General features: G+C 45.0%; 1 protein-coding gene across 4 annotated transcripts; it reads right to left on the bottom strand.

The window, feature by feature from the left end:
• Positions 1 to 917: 917 nt before the first annotated feature.
• Positions 918 to 9,114, bottom strand: LOC100687459 (GTPase IMAP family member 5). 4 transcript variants are annotated; one of them, XM_038559705.1, is made up of 4 exons: positions 8,923 to 9,114; positions 7,032 to 7,166; positions 3,899 to 3,947; positions 918 to 1,981 (listed from the first exon to the last, which is right to left on the bottom strand). In XM_038559705.1, the coding sequence occupies exons 2-4, from the start codon at positions 7,119 to 7,121 to the stop codon at positions 1,095 to 1,097; spliced, it is 1,026 nt and encodes a 341-aa protein (XP_038415633.1). In that variant the 5' UTR covers positions 7,122 to 7,166; positions 8,923 to 9,114; the 3' UTR covers positions 918 to 1,094. The 4 variants fall into 4 exon arrangements, with proteins under 4 accessions (XP_038415633.1, XP_038415630.1, XP_038415632.1 ...); XM_038559702.1 differs by having other exon boundaries at positions 3,899 to 3,944; positions 8,923 to 9,113; XM_038559704.1 differs by lacking the exon at positions 7,032 to 7,166 and having other exon boundaries at positions 3,899 to 3,944; positions 8,923 to 9,113.
• Positions 9,115 to 21,149: the final 12,035 nt, after the last annotated feature.

Raw genomic sequence — 21,149 nt, 5'->3', positions numbered from 1 at the left:
ATGGACCCAGTCTGAACTGCGAGGTGTTTTATGCAGCCTGTGAGGTGCGAAAGACCTTCACAGTTTAAAATGGTTGAGGACATCAGAGGAAGAATAATGTTTTCATGGCCACATGTGAAAGTTACAGCAAATTCAAAGGTCACAGTTTGTCAAGCTTTATGGGAATGCAGCCTCCTGGAGCCTGTGGAGGCTTTTGCATTACCAGGACAGAATTGAGTAGACTATAGACCATTTCTTAAAAAGATATTTTATTTATTCATTTGAGAGAGAGAGAGAGGGAGTGAGAGCACAAGTCAGGGGGTGTGGGAGAGGGAGAAGCAGACCTCCTGAGGAGCAGGGAGCCCGACGTGGGGCTTGATCCCAGAACCCCAGGCTCATGACCTGAGCCAAAGGCAGATGCTTAACCCACTGAGCCACCCAGGCACCCAACTATAGACCATTTTTAAGCCTAAAATTTTATTCACTATCCAGCCCTACCACCCCTACTCTAAGAAATTACAGTTCCTTTGTTTTCTCAGCCACTGATAATTTCCTAGTGACTGCTTTTCCTGAGGCTCAGCCCCTATCGTGCTGTTATGACCCCCTCCTGTACCTGTTCCAGGGCCTCTCTGGTCTCAGGAACTGGCCCTTACCCCTCCTCATCATTCTTTCTCCCAGGGGGTGGGGGTGGGTGCCAGCTTTTATGACTAACTCTGATGAAATCAGAGCATGTTTCTGAATAAAATAAGGCATTCTGTCACCAGCTTTTAATATAACACACGTGTCTCCCCTCAACAGCACAACGGCTTAAAGCAGGGCCCAGAGGTGGCACATCCCCATGGCTTCGCCCCCCGCCACCTGCCTCCCTGCACGTCCCAACCACTTCGTGACAGTTTCTCTTGTACCATCACAATTCTTAACAAAACAAAAAAGAAAAATATTTTTTTTCCTTTGGGTTTTATTTACCTAAAAGGCTTGAAGAAAATGGACAGCGTGTCCAGATGTGATGGAGAGAAATGGAACGTGACATTAGGTAAAAAAATCAAAGGCTCTGGCCCAGAGATGGTGACTCTGAACACACAAACCAGCTGACTGCAGCAATCACCTGAAAAGGCTCAGTGCCCATGAGTAATACACAGGTTAATTAAAGTGGCAAGGAAAATCAAAAGGCATATAATAAGGACCACAGAAATCCCGATATGAGAAAGCATCCACTTTGTGATTTTAAGGAGCGCCGGGCAGGCCCAGGTACTCCCGGGACCTCGCAGGTCTCGCTTCTGCTTTTCCACCTGCACCCGCACACTGGCCAGGTAGCCCCCCAGCTCCGCCCCGCAGGTGCCGCCCCCGCCTCGCTGCAGCAGCTGGGCTTGGAAGAAGAGGTCGTTGCTGTAGAAGGCGCCGCCCGTCTCCCTCTCCAGCCTCTCCACCACGGCCATCAGCCTGGCCAGCTGCTCCCTCTGCTCCTCCCCGGTGGCCCTGTTGTTGAAGGCGCAGTACCTCCTCCCGCACTCCTGCACCAGGCTCCTCAGGCTGTGGTTGTCCGTGTCCGCCAGGTAATCGTCCAGGGACTCGCCCGCCAAGTCCTCCTTGTGGGTGAACAGGACCACCGCGTGCCTCATGGCCCCCGCCCCGAAGACCTCCTTCACCCTCCTGACGGCCACCGCGTCCTGGGCGGTGAAGCGCCCCAGCGGGGTCACCAGCAGCAGCACGTGGGGCCCCGGGGCGGACAGCAGGTAGCAGTCCCCGATGGCCTTGTACAGCTCTTGGGTCTGAGCCTCTGCCTCGAAGAGGGAGGGCGTGTCGACCACCAGGATGCTCCTTCCGTTCCAGGTCCCTGTCTCCCCCTGGCACGTTTTGGTCACAGGCTGGTTCCCCAGCCTGGACTCGAACATGGGCTGGCAGAGGATGCTGTTCCCTGTGGCACTTCTCCCGCTGCCTGTCTTGCCCACCAGGATGATCCTCAGGGAGGGTGGTGTTGCAAACCAGTTATCTTCGTCTCTGCCTATAAAAAACCAATTTGTTGTGTCTATTAAGTTAGTGATTATTTTTCTAAAGATTTTATTTATTTATTTGACAGAAAGAGAGAGTGAGTATAAGCAGGGTGAGCGGCAGGCAGAGGGAGAGGGAGAATCAGGCTCCTCATAAGTAGGGAGCCCAATATGGGGCTTGATCCCAAGACCCCAGGATCATGACCTGAGACGAAGGCAGACACATCAACGACAGAGTCACCCAGGCACCCCTAAGTTAGTGATTCTTAGTATTTTTAGGTTATGGGCCTTCATAGTATCTCACGAAAGCTGGTGAACCTCCCTCCCCCAAAACAATCATATCTGAAGAATCACAAAAGTTTGTATACCACTTGAAGATGTTCATGGATCCCAAAAAGCTGACATTAGAAGCTCATGCTTAGACCCACGGCCAAGTGAGGCACTGCCCCAAGGATGCTCTAAGCACTTCATCTAAAGCAGGGAAAACGTGGCTTTTTTTTTTTTTTTTTTTTTCCAGAAAAAGAATGTGTCCCCGTGCTTTTTCACAGATGGTGCTTTGGCCATTTTCATGCTAAATAAATATAAGATTAGAAGGAGGCAGAGGATGAGAAGCTACAAATGAGAAAATATTATCACCTCTTCTCCACCCACATATCCCCAGGCATGCCCGCACAGCAGTACCCAACATTTGCATCTAAACCTCAGGGGTAAAGGGCGTCTCAGATGCCAGCTACAGTACCCTTCCGCCAACGACCAGCTGAATGGCCCTAGGTCTCTACTCTCTTGGTGGGCAGTTGGGCATTTGCAACTGAGATGACAAAAGACTTGTTTATGTCAAGGACAAAGTCTGGGAGATGCCCCTGGACGGGAGGCTGAAGAAGAGAGGAAGAGCAGTAGAAGCACGTGTGTTGGAGAGATCTGTCTGATTGAGTTACCGGAAATGATCACAGAAGTGGTGTTGGGGAGGGTGACTATCGGGCTCCTATATGGAGCCTGCTTCTCCCTCTGCCTCTCTCTGTGTCTCTCATGAATAAATAAATCAAACCTTAAAAAAAAAATCTTCAAGGGATGAAGGCGGGTGAGAACCCCAGGACTTTTAGACTTCTTATGAGTCCAAATGAATTAAATTCATTTCGGTCTCCTAAAATCTCTTGCTTTATTCCTTCTACTTTGTGTTGGTTCTTCCTCTCCTTAAGTATTTGCAGCAAGCACCATTACTCAATCTCTACGGGAACTTAGCCTCTTTCCAGTTCAGAGCAGACCAGGAAAGAGAGATTGTTTTTCACAATCATGTTCCAAATCCTCCAAACTGACGTGGAGTTTCACTTCCACGTTTCCCACAGGTCAGGTGGCATGACAGTGTGCGGGGTGTGATGATAATAGGGAAGGTAAGGAACAAGTGATAATTGCCTCCTTCTTCATTTTATTTATGTATTTATTTATTTTTATTTTAAAGATTATTTATTTATTCATGAGAGACACAGGCAGAAGGAGAAGTAGGCTCCCTGCAAGGGGCCTGATGTAGAACTTGATCCCAGGACCCTGGGATCACGCCCTGAGCCAAAGGCAGATGCTCAGCCACTGAGCCACTCAGGAGTCCCTCTTCCTCACTTTATTTTTTTTATTATTATTTTTAAAATTTTATGTATTAATGAGAGACACACACAGAGAAAGAGAGAGAGAGGCAGAGACACAGGCAGAGGGAGAAGCAGGCTCCATGCAGGGAGTCCGACATGAGACTCGATCCCGGGTTTCCAGGATCAGGCCCTGGGTCAAAGGCGGTGCTAAACTGCTGAGCCACCGGGACTGCCCTCTTATTTACTTTAGAATAGCGGGGTTTCTGTCCCTGTGTTTGAGATGGAGGTGGGTGGAGGGAGAGCAACAACTCTCCCAGGTGCCTGGAGCTCCTGAGAACATCCAGGCTTTCTTACCTTCAGCCATCGTTCCGTATCTGCTCCTCTGAAGCCCTTCCATGCTCTTCTGGAATAGAAAACAGAAAAGGAATAAAAGCAAGTGTCCATATGGGAGTTGCTAAGGCCTGAAACACTTTCAATTCAGACGTCTAAGAATAATTATCCTAGGATAAGCCATTTCCATTGCTAATTTTCTAACTCATATTATACTTTCAAACATCTATGACTAACTTTAGGCAAATCAGGCAAAGCTAGGTTATGTTAACGCAATGCACTGTTGAAAAAAAATTTTTTTCAACTTACAGGAAATTAGGAAATATTTTAAAACAAATCAGTTATCTCTCTCCAACTTTTAAAGGCATAAAATGAAGAGTGCATTCTTCTATGGAAGCAGGAGTGGGACATTACTATTATTGTTTGGAATCAAAGTAGATGAACTTGCTAGAATACAGGGGGAAAAACTGCCTTTCTGTAAATGACATTGATTTGTCAGAAGTCCTGAGAATTTCCAGTCCCAGAAGCTGTGGTAGATGGATATTCCAGGGGCAAAGAGGAAAGTACAAGGTTCCTTCCAGTGGTAGGGCGGAAAGGGGACAGGACTCCTTCAGGGACTGACAGGAGAGGAAAGAGTGGTAGGGAGGTGAGCACTGACATCTTCCTTACCCCTTCCACCCCCAGCCCTGCCCACCCTCCAAGTCGTGGGTAGAGAAAAGATGGTGCCATAGTTGAAGGGAAAGAATCGACATTCAAGACAAATTGAAGATAACCTCATAGCCTGCTCAGATTTTATTTTATTTTAAAATTAAAAAAAAGATTTTATTTATTTATTCATGAGAGACAGAGAGAGGGGGGCAGAGACACAGGCAGAGGGAGAAGCAGGCTCTCTGTGGGGATCCCAATGCGGGACTCAATCCCAGGATCCTGGGATCATGACTTGAGCCGAAGGCAGCCACTCAACCACTTAGCCCATGCCCCACCTGCTCAGATTTTAATACAACTTCTTTCCTGGTGGGCTCTGAGGTTCTGGTCTCCTCCAAATCACCATTTTTTGTATCTCAGCAGATTTAACTGGAAATTGACACAACCATTAGCATAAAAGTTTCATTCAAATGAGGCAGAGTACTGGGTCCTCTTCCTTGATGTTAAAAGTTAAGTGTGGGATCCCTGGGTGGCGCAGCGGTTTGGCGCCTGCCTTTGGCCCGGGGCGTGATCCTGGAGACCCAGGATCGAATCCCACATCGGGCTCCCGGTGCATGGAGCCTGCTTCTCCCTCTGCCTGTGTCTCTGCCTCTCTGTCTCTCTCTGTGTGACTATCATGAATAAATAAATAAAATCTTTAAAAAAAAAAAAAGTTAAGTGTGCACGAGACATGCAACTATCATTAAGAGGAACTCTGAGGCTCTATTATGTGTCCCTTTTCAGTCTGAAAAGTGATGCAGTTATGAAACAAACTTCTTAAGTGGAGGAATACACAGAGTTATAAAACAAATGACATCGTTTGCCATGAAAAATGTAAATATTTCAGCATCTTGGCTGCAGCTGTTCTGTTTGATCGAGAAGTGGAAACATTACACATATGGCTCCATTCACATTTTTCGGCTTCCAATCTTAGTCCCCCTCCCTCTGTCCTTCTAAGGCAACCAATATTCTGAGGATTTTATGGCTCATTCTCATTTGTGTATTTATACTTCTACATACAGTGTCTCTATAGATATTGTATTGTTTTTGTATTTGAAACTTTTTATATAAATGATGCTATTTATGTAGTATTTTATCAATAATTTTTAAAAGATTTATTTATTTATTTATTTATTTATTTATTTATTTATTTATTTGAGTATGAGCAGGTGGGAAAGGCAGAGAGAGAGGGAGAGAGAGAATCTCAAGCAGACTCTGCAAAGAGTATGGAGTCGGACGTGGGCTTAATCTCATGACCCTGAGATCATGACCTGAGCCAAAATCAAGAGTCTGACCAACTGAGCCACCTAGGCACCCCTTCACTCACAAACGTTTAAGCTGTTTCAAACTACATGCTTGCTACTACAAACAATGCTGTAGAATGATCCCGTATATGTCTCTTCGTCACATGTGCAACAAGTTACCTGGGACAGACAGTTGCCAGATGACTAGGTACTACCAACTAGGACCCCAGGATGGTTGGGTGAACTCCCACACTGGCACCAGCCACATATGAGAATTCCTAAACCTAATTAGACTTACTTTTTTTTTGTCACTCTTATGGGTATAATAAGTAAGGACATCTTAATTAGCTTAAACTTGCATTTTGCTAATTTCCACTGAATCAAAAATTATTTTCATAGTTTATTTGCTATTCAGGTTGCTCCCGTCATATAGAAATAAATTTTGCACATTCTTCTATTCACACGGTGGATCTTTTGGGGTCCTCTTTGGGAGAAACTCTCTACTTCCACGTTATCAGAGTATATTGAGACAACTTACTTCATTCATTTCCGTTCTTCTTTTCCTTCTCCTTCCTTTTCCTCCTCTTCTTCCTTTCCTTAAGCCCAGAGAAGAGCGTTTTCCTCACCAGACTACCATGGGCTATCCTAGTCTCTGGTAAATTATACTTCAACTTTTGCTAAAACTGCTCAAATTCTCTGGCATCTTTTGTATTTTAGATGACATTTTCTGAGGTTTGGGAACTTCAGAAAATATTCTGGAATCAATCTATTCAAAAAGCCGATGATAACAGTGGTGAGGATGTTGACAATGGGCTTCATCATTGGAAGCATCCTTGTGTAGCCATCCCTAACCTGAATTCCTTCATATCTGTGATTCTAATTGTTCTTCTAAATTCCTTGTGATGTGATCAAGATAGGTGTTGAAATTTCTTTTAGAATACTAGGAAATTAAACATCAAATGACTTGCCCAAGGTCATCAGATTGCTGTGGAGCTAAGAGTAAAAAAAAAGGGGGGGGGGAATCCCTGGGTGGCACAGCAGTTAGGCGCCTGCCTTCAGCCCAGGACATGATCCTGGAGTCCCGGGATTGAGTCCCACGTTGGGCTCCCTGCATGGAGTCTACTTTTCCCTCTGCCTGTGTCTCTGCCTCTCTTCTCTCTCTGTGTCTCTCATGAGTAAATAAATAAAATCTTAAAAAAAAAAAAGGATTAAAAAAAAGGCTCCTTTACCTGCATATTCTCTTGATTCCACAGGGGGGAGGAGAGAAGATTCCAAACAAGTTCACAAGCCTCTTGGGACACCACATACAACATTACCATCCCACGGTCAGGACATAAACTGATGTTGACCGACTGAAAGCTTGCCTTAAAATCAACACAGAGAATTGTATTGCAAAATTATGATAGCATGTGTCTTTTTAAAAAGATTATTCAAAAATAAAAGTGCAGGAGTCACTCCAAATTGAAGTATTTCCATTTAAAACAATCTGGTGTTTTGATTTAAGTGTGACCAATGGGGCTGACACAAAAGCCAATCAAACTCAGGTTGAGATGCAGCCGGGTCGTTCTCCTGAACCATCTTCTGAGAGGTCAGGCTGCAGGTAGAGACATACGTCTCCCTGAGGGATAGATTTTTAGGCAGATATCGACAAATAAGAAAGTGTCCAGGGGTGGCTCAGTCGGTTAAGCATCAGACTCTTGATCATGATCTCAAGTCATGATCTCAGGGTCCTGAGATTGAGCCCACTGCTTGGCTTCATGCTCTGCCCGGAGTCTGCTTGAGATTCTCTCTTTCTGCCCATCCCCCTACTCTCTCTTTCTAAAATAAAATAAATAAATAAAATATTTTTTTAAGTGTCCAGAGGCGAGTCTGGAAGGATATTGACAGAAATGCTAAAATGAGTCATAGACAAAATATTAACAGGATAGAATAAAGTGTCAGAAAAGAACGGGGGAAGGACTGTACATACACCCAAAGGAATGTGGCGTCAGTCTCAGAGTAGGCAAAAGTGGAAACAGGGAATGGAGGCAGATTTCTTCTCCAAAAGTAAAATTCTACTAATCTTCTCCAAAATGGGGCCAGCTATCACGAGAGAGTGGCAGGCAGCATGCAAGCAGAGATTATGACAATATCAGACAGGGATTGTGGGAGGATCTCGCTTAGGTAGGAGTTTCAAGCAAAGGAACATAAAGTGCACTTTGATTTTAAAATTATATGAGCCAGATTTTATCATGATGATACTTTATTTTATCAAACTATGAAAAAGCAGGCTCTCTAATGCTGTTCTAGGATAGATAAAAGTATTTATCTACCTTATTCATAAGTATCCCTTCACTCATCTGCCCAGTCCCTGTATTTCCTGGTATAAGTCACTTGTTGGGTACTTTAGTCATTGTGATGTTGTGATCTGTGTCTCACTAAGAATTAGTGGACAAAAGGATTGTTTCCATGTGCCCTGAGCATAGTCTGTTTGTCACAGGATAGAGTCTTACATCATGTCACAGGAAATGGGGAGAATAGAATGGCTTTCAGATCAAAGTCATGAGACAATGTCCACAATGTCCTTTGAAATGCTGGGCTCCTGGAGGTGGGGTGGGGAGGGGGATAATGATCCGTATTTGCCCTTTACAACCCTGAGAATCCATCCTTCTCTACCAGACCTTTCTGGGATTTGGCACAAGTCAGGGCTTGGGAGTGGTGGGAGGGCTGAGAGAAGTTAGGAGAGTTGAGAATGAGAAGTGTGTCCCCTCCCAGCCAGGGCACCTCTGGAGTTTGTTTTCTCATCTGTCGAATGGGAGGACATTATCAGTCCAGCTTTATGAAACCCTGCGGGGCCTCGGAGATCGTAGGAGCTAAGAAGGAGGCAACCCGACGGAGAAGACCGTCGCGCCGTGGAATGCGCTGGGTTGCGAGCGCAGGGTCAGGGGGTCCCAGCCTGTTTCCGCGGCCACCCCAGGGCGGCTGTGCCCGGGGCTCTGACCATCACCAACCCGGTCCACCGAGGCGCGAACCCACAAGGACGGTAACCTGGGCGAGATCACACCAGAGTCACCGGCTGGAACCAAATCGTGGGCCCTCAGACCCCCAAAGACGCTGGGACCGGCACCGGGTTCCCCTTACCAGGCGCGGCGCTGCGGGCTCGGTGCTCGACCGCGGCTCTCCGGGCGGCTTGGGGCCTGGAGGCGGGCGGCTCTCGCGGCACAGGCAGCTCTGGGGGCGGGGGGTCAGGCTCTCCGGGCAGCGGGGACGCGGGAGCTCTCGGGGCCGCTGGAGGGGGCGCGGCTCTCCGGGGAGGGACCGCGGGCGGCTCCTGGGGCGGCTCGGGGAGCGGGCGGCAGGGACACGCGAGCTCTGGGCGCAGCGGGGGCGGGGGGCGAGGGCGCAGCAGGAAGCAGAGGTGGGGTGCAGCTGGGGAGGAGCCGCGCGGGAGGCGGTAGGTTCCAGGGCTGGGCCTCGGCGCCACCGGAAGGCAAACTGGTTTAGGGAGCACGACCCCCCGCTCCGCGCCGAGGCGGACGGTCCCTGGTCCCTCGGGGTCCGTGGCCAAACCTGCCCGCAGCGGCCGGAGAGCAGCGTGTGGCTCCCCTAAGGGGACGGTTCCTGCCGGAGCCTACCGGGGTTGCCATGCCCTCTCCCATGTCCTTCTTTTGACTCTTTAAAACGAGCAGAATTTGGAGGTAGAGGCTCTGAGGGCAGTGACGGACCCCCGGACGCCCCCAGTGACCCAGGAAAACCCTAGTGGGGCACCAGGCACTCCCCTCCGCGTCTATGGCAGGAGCACCTGCTCCGCCGGACTCCTCAGACCCTTGTTCCAGGCTCTGCTTCTAGAATGCTCCTGCTTACCAGGGACACAAGGCTGAACTGGTAGACGGAGGGGCTGAAAGAACAGCTCTAAGGACGAGATCTGAAGGACTCTCCAGACCTCCTGGCTGGCTGCCCCTTCTCTGTCCTCTGACAAACCAGCCCTAAGAGGCTTTAGGGGCCTGAAGCTTCTGTGTCCATTTATTGGGAGTGGGGCTGGGGGGAGGCTGTGGTTCTTGTATTTGTCAACTGATTCACATTTAAGGCTAAGGTAGTGAATGTAAAACAATTACTCTGCATTTGTTTCTCATGCCTCAGGAAACCGTTGGGACCACACCAAAATACAAAGCTTCTGCGCAGCTAAGGAAACAATCAACAAAACTAAAAGATGAACTACTGTATTTGCAGCATTATTTACAATTAGTCTCCAAGTAAGAGGACTTGACAATACTATTTGTTACACACAATTCGTCCTAAATTCACCTGCTAATTGGGGTGACCACCTGTGTTAGGTAATTGCCTTTATCCAAGGGGAAAGTAAACTCCAAACCTATTCCTCAGAGACCAGGAAGCACAGCCCCGGGCAAGGATAAAAAGTGAATGCAAAACCGGGAACAATGAAGGGGGTTGATTTGCACAAGAGGTGCTAGAACCAGTTCAGTGACAACATAAGAAGTCCTAAGAGACCACCACCTGCATTTTTCTATGATGCCCAAAGCCTTTGCTGCCATTAACCTCAGGGAGACGTGCTTGCACACATCTGCAAGCTTAACCCAGTGAGTAAATGAGTTCTGTGGAAGCAGAAGGCAAGACAGCCATGGGAGATGAGAGCTAGTAGGATCTCAGAGCTCATCTAGAATAGTTTTTTTCCTTTTTTTTCTCTCTCTCATTTTACAGATAAAGAGACCAATGCCTACAGTAGAGAAATGCCATTCACAAAATCACATAGTTAATTTTAGTATATGGTGTAAAGTATGCATCGAGATTCTTTTTTTTTTCCCCAAATGGATGTCCATTTTCCAGTCTTGGAAAGACTATCCTTTCTCTAATGAATTACCTGGCAAATTTTGCCAAGAATTTATTGTTCATATTGCCATTGGTCTATTTCTGGACTTTATTCTGTCCCACTGATCTATATGTATGGTCATTTTTACTAATACCTTGCAGTTATGATGAGTGTAGGTTTATAGTAAGGCTTGCAATCGGGGAGTGTGAATCCTCCAACTTTTTCTCATTCAAAATAGTTTTTGTTGTTTGTTTTTTCATATAAATTTTAGGAGAAGTTTGTAAATATCTACAAAAAATCCCACTCGGATTTTGATTGACATTGTGTAATGAAATTGGGGGAGAATTGACATCTTAAGAATATTGAATTTTCTTATCCACAAACGTAGGCTGTTTCCCCATTTATTTAGGTCTTCTTTGATTTTTCTCACCAACATTTGTAGTTTTCAGCTTTAAAATCTTAGATTTACCCCAAAGTAGTTTGTGGTTTTTAATGCTCTTGAGTAAGGGACAGGTGGGACTAGGTAATGACAGATAGATAGGGAGCTACAGGATCAGGCTCACAAAAATCCCCCAAATGTGGACGTGTAAGGAAACTAGAGATAAAAAAAAAAAAAAAAACAAAAAACCAGACCATCCTGTCCTAAGTGTCAGAGGTGGGATCCTGTTCTAACAGCTACTTGTGACCAACAAAAAATTACCAGTCTCTAAAAAGGAAGTAAGCCATTAAAGGTGTTATCACTAATCCTTACTCAATGGTGCTATCAGTAGAGATGTTAAAAGGATTTAAATTCCCTGGTTAGCTTTCAATAAAAGTCTGGTCCTAAAAGCCCTCAGTGGCAACCCTGTTGGGAGCACTCTCACTCCTGAGAGCTTTTTCTATAACCTCACCTAATATAAATCTAAGGCTTTACTCGTTCCCCTTTGTCCACAAGATTCATTCTTCTACTCTGTGAGACAGGAACTTCGCTCTCCCGCTTCACTATTATAATAGTACTGATGATTTAATTCCAATTTCCAATGGTTCATTGCCAGTAAACAGACATATAATCAATTTTGTATGTTGACCTTGCATTCTCCTACCTCGCTAACCTAATTTATTAGTCCTGGGATATTTTTCTCCTGAACTCTTTAGGATTTTCTACATAGATAATCATGTCATTTCTGAATAAAGAGCTTTATTACTTCCCTTCCGCTTTCTATGACTTTTTTTCCCCCTTGCCTCATTTCTCTGGCTAAATGTGCAGTATGATGTTGAATTGGAGTGATAAGGATGGATATCTTGGCCTTTTCCTGACCTTAAGGGGAAAGTGTCCAATCTTATGCCTCCTGTATTCTTACTGATTTTCTGTATGTTTTACTGAATACTAAGAAAGGCGATTAAAGTCTCTAACTATACTTTTGGATTTATCTATCCTTTTGATTTGTTTAGCTTTTGCTTCATGTATTTTGAAGGAGTTTTAGGTGAATACATTTTTAGGACTGTTATGTCTTCCTGGTAAAATGACGTATTTATCCTTCTGCAATGTCTGTTTTTACCTCTCTCTCTCTCTCTTTTAAAGATTTATTTATTTATTTGAGAGAGGGAGAGACAGAGCATGAGCAAGAGGGACAGAGGGAGAGAGAACCTCAAGCAGATTCCAAGCAGAGTGCAGAGCCCGATGTGGGGCTCCATTTCACCACTCTTAGATCATGACCTGAGCCAGAATCAAGAGTTGGATGTTTAAGTGACTGAACCACCCAGCCACCTCTTTCTTTGATAATATTCCTTGTTTGTAGCCTACTTTTCTATTAATATAGTGATTCAGCTTTCTTTTCATTAGCATTTTCATGGTATTTCCTATGTATCCTTTTACTTTTAACCTATCTATATTGTTGTGGTAGACAGAGTTTTAAAACTGGCCCCCAAAACCCCCTATGACAGTGTACGTGCCCTGGACTCTCCCCTCTCCTTGAGCATGGGCAGACCTGTGAATAGGATGGAAGCCATTCTACATGATAAAAGTGAAGGGACTCTACCATGGAATTAAGGTCCCTGATCTTCTGGTTCTAGGTTAGTCAAAAGGGAGATTATACCAAAAGGGCCTGACCTAATCAAGAAAGTTTTATTTTTTTAAAAGATTTTATTTATTCATTCATGAGAGAGAGAGAGAGAGAGAGAGAAAAGCAGAGACACAGGCAGAGGGAGAAGCAGGCTCCACACAGGAAGCCTGATGTGGGACTCGATCCCCAGACTCCAGGATCACGCCCCAAGCCAAAGGCAGACACTAAACCGCTGAGCCACCCAGAGATCCCCAAGAAAGTTTTAAAAGAAAGAGATTGTTCTGCTGGCTTTGAAGAAAGCAAATATCCATATTGTGAACTGCCTATCAAGAGGGGCAGCCTGTAGGACCTTCCAGAAGGACCTCAGTCCTACAACCACAAGCTACTCAATTCTACCAACAACTTGAATGAATTTGGAAAAGGATCCTGAACTTCAGATGAGAATCACTGCATGGCTGACTCCTTGACAGAGCTTTTGTGGAACTCTGAGCAGAGGACCCAGTTAGGCCATGCCTACACTCCTGACCCACGGAAACTGTGAGCTAATAAGCGTATGTTGTTTTAAGTTGCCAAGTTTGAGATAATTTATTAAGCACCAACGGAAAACTAATATACTTGTTATATTTATAGTGAGTTTCTTTTAAATAGCATATGGTTGGTCTTGCTTTTTAATCCAATCTCACAGTCCCTGCATTTTATTTGGGGGTGTTTAGACCATTTATCACAGTCTACATGTAAGCAATATTAGGCCACTTCATATGTAATTTAAGAAACTTACACAAGTACTTATAATTTCTACCTCCTGGGACTTTTAGGTATGTGGTAGGTTCCTCAATACACTGTTACTGTTTTTGTTTCAGATAATTATCTTTTAGAGCTATAAGTCCTTTATATTTATCTTCTTTTTTGCCATTTCTGGAGCTTTTTATTTCTTTAGGTAAACACAAATGTCTGTCTGGTATCACATTCACTCCTTCAGTCTAGAGAATTTCTTCCAATATTTGTTGTACTGCAGATGGGCTGGCAGTGAATCAGCTCAGCTTCTGTGAGAGTCTTTAGCTCACCTTCATATTTGAAAGCTAGTTCTATTGTTTTTAGAAATCTGGGTTGACATCTGTTCTTTCCCTGATACACAGATATCTCTCAATTGTCTTCTGGATTGCAGGCTCTGACGAGAAATCATCTGTAATTACAATCTTTATTCTTCTAATATAATGCCTTTTTTCCCCCCCTGAGTTATTTTTAAGTTTTTCTCTTTATCTTTGGGTTTTCACAGTTTGAATGTGAAGGGGCTAGATTTGTATTTGTTTCTGTATTTATCCTGCCTGAGCTTCTCTGGGATTCTGGGGCCCCTTTCACAACCACCTTCTTTTCTCACCCCTGAGCCCTGGGCCAAGTGAGTAGGTGCCTCCTCTGGGATCCACACCTCTTGACTAGAGTATGGCTGATTTAAAGAGAAGGACTGACTTCCTTTAAAGTGTTTTGTCATATTCTGAAATAGAAATAAGGAAATCCTATCAGTTGGTTACACAACCCAAGGAAGGCATCTGATTTTCTAATGATGAGGCTTCAAGTACTTTTGTGGGCTGGCCCACCCCCATAAAACTCCAAACTACCAGCATACGCTCCTAATTTAGGGTGCTCTGAGGCTTTCTGCCAATGCACCTGTGGCTCCCTCTCTTCTCTATTGTCTGAGGAGCTCAATTTTTTTTTGCATAAAAATCCAGATCAATAATCATGTTGAAGACATTACCTAAATTTCTACTTCATGTTGGTAAGCCATGAACCATCATATGTGCTACAAAATTGGAAAATATTATTTTCAGTATAATTCACATTTGTCTTTTTGGCAATAAATTATTATAAAGTAGATAGACTGATATATCAGAAGTAAACATTAACATGCAAGACCTGACATCTCTCTCACAGGCAATAATAAAACCTGGAAGGATCCCAAAGGGCAATATGTAGCCATATATAAGAACTAGACGGGTATTAAGGAGGGTCGGTGTCTGCTTTTGTCTGAATGTTTGTGTAGTTTCTCCACGTTTTGTATGTTGAAAACTCAATGCCCAAGAGGATAGTTTTAGAGGTGGGGCCCTTGGGAGATGAGTAGGTCAAGAGGGTAGATCCCTTATGACTCAGAATTATGCCCTTCTATGTGGTCTATATATACAATGGAATATTCCTCAGCCATTAGAAACGACAAATACCCACCATTTGCTTCAACGTGGATGGAACTGGAGAGTATTATGCTGAGTGAAGTAAGTCAGTTGGAGAAGGACAAACATTATATGGTCTCATTCATTTGAGGAGTTTAAAAAATAGTGAAAGGGAATAAAGGGGAAAGGAGAAAAAATGAGTGGGAAATATCAGAAAAGGAGACAGAACACGAGAGACTCCTAACTCTGGGAAACGAATAAGGGGTGGTGGAAAGGATGTGGGTGGGGGGATGGGGTGACTGAGTGACGGGCACTGAGGGGGCACTTAACGGGATGAGCACTGGGTGATATGCTATACGTTGGCAAATAAACTCCAATTTAAGAATATACAAAAAAAAGAAGAAAGAAGAAAGAAAGGAAAGAAAGAAAGAAAGAAAGAAAGAAAGAAAGAAAGAAAGAAAGAAAGAAAGAAAGAAAAAGAAAAAAGAATTGTGTCCTTCTAAAAGAGGCCCCAGGAAGCTGACTCGTCCCTTCCACCAGGTGAAAACACAGCCAGAAGTCAGCAGTCTGCAACCCAAAGTCTGCTTCTCACCAGAATCTGACCCAGCCGGCATCTCCATTCTGACATCCAACCTCCAGAACTTTGGGGAAAATTCTTCTGTGTTTGATGAGCCGCCCAGTCTGTGGTATTTTTGGTCTTTTTAATATGTAACGGCTCAGGCAGACTAAGCGAGTGTCTAACTTTTTATAAATGCTCCAAATAAAAATGTTTTCTCTTTGCTATGAAACCACTGTCTTCCTCAAAACTACCAGTCACTTCACTATTGTTTTCAAGAAAGGAAAAATGGGTCAAGACTGCTAAAATAAATTACGGATTTTTTTTTTTTAAAGATTTTATTTGTTCATGAGAGACGCACAGAGAGGCAGAGACGCAGGCAGAGGGAGAAGCAGGCTCCCTGCGTGGAGCCCGATCCCAGGACGCGGGATCCCGCCCTGAGCCAAAGGCAGATGCTCAACAGCTGCGCCGCCCAGAGGCCCTCAATTACGGACGTTTTAAAGTTAGACGAATTCATTTAAAACTGTGCAAATAGTCAGAGGTAACCTCTAAACACTTGAAGTGAGCCCTGAGCCTTTGCAGAGTTGATACAAGTGCTCGAGGCTTCCTGGGCCAATCAGCCGCGTCTGACCTGCAGGGTCTCCCTTGGCAAGAGCTCTTCCTCCCGGCTCAGCGCCGAGTGCCCGCGGCCCTTCCCGCCCCGCCCTGCGGTCAGCGCTCTGCGCGGCGGCACCGGGACCGCAGGCGGCGGAGCAGCAGGCCGAGCAGCAGCGCGCGCCCAGCTGCACGAGCACCCCCGCCCCCGCCCCGGGCCGCAGCCGCTCGCACACCCGCCGGAGCCAGCCGTCCGGGGCCCCCCCGCGCAGCTCCGCCGCCAGCGCCAGCAGCGCCCATGCTTGCCTGAAAGAGTTCCAAACACAATTGGTTGGTTCACTCGCTCATTCATTCATCTGTCACCCCTACCTACAATGGGTCAGGCAAGGTCCAAAGAGCTGGTGACACCACAGTGAAAAAGGCACGGTTCCTACCTTCCCCTGAACATCAGAATTTAGCGAAAAACATTGGAAGGACCTGGCTAGCGTTGGAAGGATACCGTGAGAACTTTTGGGGGCTTGTCTTGTCTTTCCAGGGACCCCAAATACAGAAAGCAGAGGGCAGATTATAGCGCATCCTCTGTGTCAGCGAGGGAGCTTTAGATGCTAGTTTTCCCAGGTAGTTCTGTGTCAGTGACCTAAGCTGTGGGTACTAAGTTTTCCCAGGAGGTTCCACAGCCAGGGGAGACTTTGGAAAACCCTGGGAATCAGGAATTTGCTCAGTGACTTGGGGAACCGCCTGAGGGTGGTTGGCCTGGGGAAAAAGCAAGAAGAGAATTTGCCTTTTGTTTTTGGAAATTAGAAAGAGAATATATCTGATCTGAAGAGCCTATGATCAGCTCTCAGAAAACCAAACACTTTGCTTGTGCAATTTGTCTGAATATGATCTGTGTGCTGGAGACATGGGCCACTGCCCTCTGGCTCCTACTGTCCTTGCCCCGAATCTGAGGCCTCTCAGAGTAAGTGATTTTACCCAATTCCGACCTGATTTAATGCAGTTAAACACTCAGTGAACAAGTTTGCCTGAGCACCGGAGTGCCTGGACACAAGCACACAGCCTGTGCCCCTGGATTGCCTGATACTCAGTCCAAAGCTTTTTGTGTTTCTGCAGTAACACCCTTGCCACGTCCCCAAAGTCCTCAGTAAAGTTCACTCCACAGGCCTTAGGTGATTAGTTATCTTATGCATCCAAATCAGCAAAGTCCTATAACTGACCCCTGAGCAGAAGTGAAGAAACAGCCAGAAGATTCAGTGCACAGAACAAGAAAGTAGCTACAGCATGAAGTCCTTGTCAATGCTGGAAATGAGAAAGTGTGCTGTAGGCAATTCACTGAACTTTCCAGTAGGTCCCTGGAATTTTCTGTATTGTTTAGAAAGGGTGTTGAAATGATTTAACCTAGTTTTTAAGAGAGAAGTAAGCCCCAGCTTAAATCTGGGCTCTCAATTGTTGAGACTTTAAACATGTAGAAGCCCATATTCTTAATACTCTGAGTCTTCAAAGTTCATCTGGTTCAGTGTCTCCCAAAATTGCTGCTTTTCAGAATTACTTGAGTGTTCATTAAAAATAAACAGTTTTGTGGGCCATCCTCAGAGTCTGGTTCTTGATCCGATGTTTCTGATGTAATCAGTCCACCAATCAGAATTTGGAAACCAGTTATTTATTCAAACTCTTGCATTGTACAGATGAGGAAATTGAAGTATGCTTGCAGCTGGGAGGGGGAGGCTGGAATGAAAGAGCGGATGACCCCTTTTAAGGTCATGCAGAGAGAGGGGTTGAAGACCCAGTTCCTAACCTCAGATGTCTCCTAAGGGCCTAGAGTGGGCAGTGAGGAGAGGGAGGGGAACAAATTAATTTGTATCTAGATTTCCCACATTGTGACTTGCTCTGAGGTTAGATTAGTTATGGCCCACAGCAATCTTTTGCCTTTGCTGAATATGCAATTTGGGCAATCTTTAGTGCCTTCCCAAATGTATTTTGTTCCTGCACCCACTTCTCTTACTGTATTATGAGAATGTAGAAGGAGACAGGCTTTGCCCCTAAACAGTTGTGCGTACCCTCCATGCGGGAGAAGATGCTTGTCAGACTTCTCTGAACTTCCACTATTTGAAACTCAGAACATCTTTAAAAACCTGGAAGCATGATCTTGATTGCTCTGCCTCTTACTCACCCACATGGTGTTCAGTGGAATGTAGGTGCTCAGGCAATAAACACTCTCAGAACCATGTTCCTGCTGGTTGGTCACAGCTCCCACTGCTCGGGGAGACCCCCTTCCCCTACAGGCTCTCCTTTTCTGCAGCAGCAGTAACAGGCTGTGATGTTGGCTTTAGAGGCCCCTGACCTAGTACTTTCCCTTCAGCTGTGAGTACAGAAGGCTGCTCCCCCCAGTGCAGGGAAGAAGTCTCAGAGCCTCTCAGAGCTCAGAGACCCTGGAGGGAGGGCTCAGTGGTGACAATTTAAAGGGACAGAAGTGTTTGCCATGAGTTGTGGGTTTGCAGCGTTTCTCCTACAAAAACCTACCCCCTGCTGTGACTAAGGTGGTATGTGAATCCAGCAGGGCCCCCAGTACCAAATATTTTGCTCTAGCCAAGGATGGGAAGGTAGGTGCCCCCATGGTCTGACTCTATGTCTTTTTTTTTTTTTTTTAAAGTAGGCTCCACACTCAACATGGAGCCCAACTCAGGGCTTGAACTCACAACCATGAGATTGAGACCTGAGCCAAGATCAAGAGTTAGAACTTGACCGAATGAGCCACTCAGGTGCCCCAGGGCTGACTCGACTTCTAGAATTGGTTACTGATCTAATCTTTAATTACTTTCACTCTCTAGGGATTTTTAAGAAATAAAATAGATCTAGAGAGTCTTCTGCCTCAGAACAAAGAATGTGATAGCTGTTCTCAACACCTATCTATTGATTGGACATTCATGTGGCCAGTGCTACTCTCGGATCCAATCTGTCAGAAGAGTCTGGAAGCAGAATCTCATCATCCTCTAAGAAATGCAGGCTTCCCAGCTCATATAGAAGGCCCAAGGGCTAGCTAGTACATTGAAGATGAGTACCTATACATAGTTCTTAAATTAGCCTTATTACTAGGCTTGGTGATATCTGTGTTGATATCACCAATTCTAGTTCTTTTCTCTTCTAGAGCCGACTGTTACATGGCGAACAGGCTACAAAAGACTGGCGATAGACCCAATAAGGTCACTAACCAGCTGTGTGACCTGACCTAACACACATAAACTTTCTGAAGCTGACTATTCTTCTTGGGGACCCTAGCCTGAGCACCAATCTATTGGGCTGGGAGCTGCTTTTCCATCTCTTTCTTGCTGGCCTTTTTTTTTTTTTTTTTTTTTTCAGGTAGGGAAGATACTCAGCTTCCAGTATTTCCCATCCTTTTTGGGAGACAGAATTTCTTGGTTGACTGACACCCCTACTGTTTGCATTCAGTGTTGCTGAAGCAGAAAGCCTCTTGTTCTCCTACTAAATCAGCAAGGCCCAGGCTTAGTGTGGGGTAACTGTGGTGTACAGAACACAAAATTTAAGGAGGCGCTCCGTCCCGCATCCACTCAAGTGCTATCTCTGCAAGTGAGTGCTTCCTTAAGAGTAAGATGCTGGTTGCTCCCCAAATGTCCATCAGCTCATGAATGGATAAAAAAGAAATGATGTGTATATACAGTGGGATATGACTCAGCCATCAAAAAGAATGAAATCTTAACATTTGCAATGATGTAGATGGAATTAGAGGGTATTATGCTAAGCAAAATAGGACAATCAGAAAAAGACAAATACTGTATGATTTCACTCATATGTGGAATTAAACAAAACAGCTGAATGTAAGGGAGAAAAAAAGAAAGAAGGGCAAATAGTAAAACAGACTCTTAACTCTAGAGAACAAACAGATGGTCGATGGAGGTGAGGTGGGGGATGGGCTGAATGGATGATGGGGATGAAGGAGGCCACCTATGACGGGTGTTGTATGGAAGTGATGAATCATGAAATTCTACACCTAAAACTTAAATTACACCATATGTTAGCTAACTGGAATTTAAATTAAAACTTGAAAAAGAAAAAAAAAAGGTGTCTACATCTCACCAGCCTCATCCTACTCCAAGCCATGTAGATTGACCTTGATTAAATCTTTAAAGCTTGACATGTACTTTTCATGAAGATGCCTTCAGTGCTTCTGTCATAATTCCTTATCATTTACTATTTCTATGAGTGCACATAATGTCTTACTTCAGCCACTTGTAACTCTCTGTGTGGAGGTTTATCTGGCTACAAGAATTGCTTAGCTAGTGCATGGGACAGGTTGAAGTTGTTGGAGAGCCAGTGTTTCCCAGGGCAGACCTTATCAATGACAGTCAGAAGTGAGTGGTTAGATACTTCAGTGTCCTTGCTTATTAAATTATCTACTGCTCCCCAAGTGAGGTAACTCTAAAGTGTATTCTACACAAATTTATGGGGTCCCCAACAAGACCAATATCCAGGTTTCTACAGTTTATACTCATCAGTGCAAGCCGGATCGGCTCATATCCTTATGTCTCTACTGGTGCTTTCTGTGGTCACAATTGTCTCTGTCTCCATTTTCCTCTACATTCCTGTTAGCCTCTGATTATTTATCACTGTGTCTGGGCTTGGTCCCCTGTTACTCACTGACTTGCCATCAGTTGTGGAACCCATCTGAGATCTATGGCCCTGAGAATCCTGAGACTTGGAACTATCCAGGACCTCTGCTTCCTCTCTTCCTCCTCCACTTCTTCTCTCCTTTTTCAGTATTTGCATGTTCATTGTTTTTTTCTCTGTCCTTATAAAGTCAATAAAGATGACATGGAAAGTACTGAATTCCTGAGTTGTAAGGGAAACATCCTCCCTGAACAGACCTTCAATGAGAAGTTCAAACCTTCCAGGATGATTCTTCAGGCCTGATATCTCCTTATCTTTTCTTGGTGTGCTCAGAACTCAACTATCAGCACCCCCAGAGTTACAAAAGGATAAAATAAACCAAATATTCCCTTAGGAAAGGAGTACATAAGGAAATAACTCCTTCAATAAAATACTATGTGAAAGACATTGGCCCACTGTGCCCCAGGATTTTGGAGCACTCTTTCAGTGTCATGGAGATTCTACTTTCCTTTTTGTGGGGAGAGAGAGGTTGTGATAATCAAAGTTTAGTTGTTAGAAATACCAAC

Source organism: Canis lupus, chromosome 16, assembly GCF_011100685.1.
Source record: "Canis lupus familiaris isolate Mischka breed German Shepherd chromosome 16, alternate assembly UU_Cfam_GSD_1.0, whole genome shotgun sequence".
In the NCBI taxonomy this organism is placed as follows: domain Eukaryota; kingdom Metazoa; phylum Chordata; class Mammalia; order Carnivora; family Canidae; genus Canis; species Canis lupus.
Note: the sequence above shows the minus strand (reverse complement) of the source record. Positions and strands in the feature narration are given on the sequence as shown.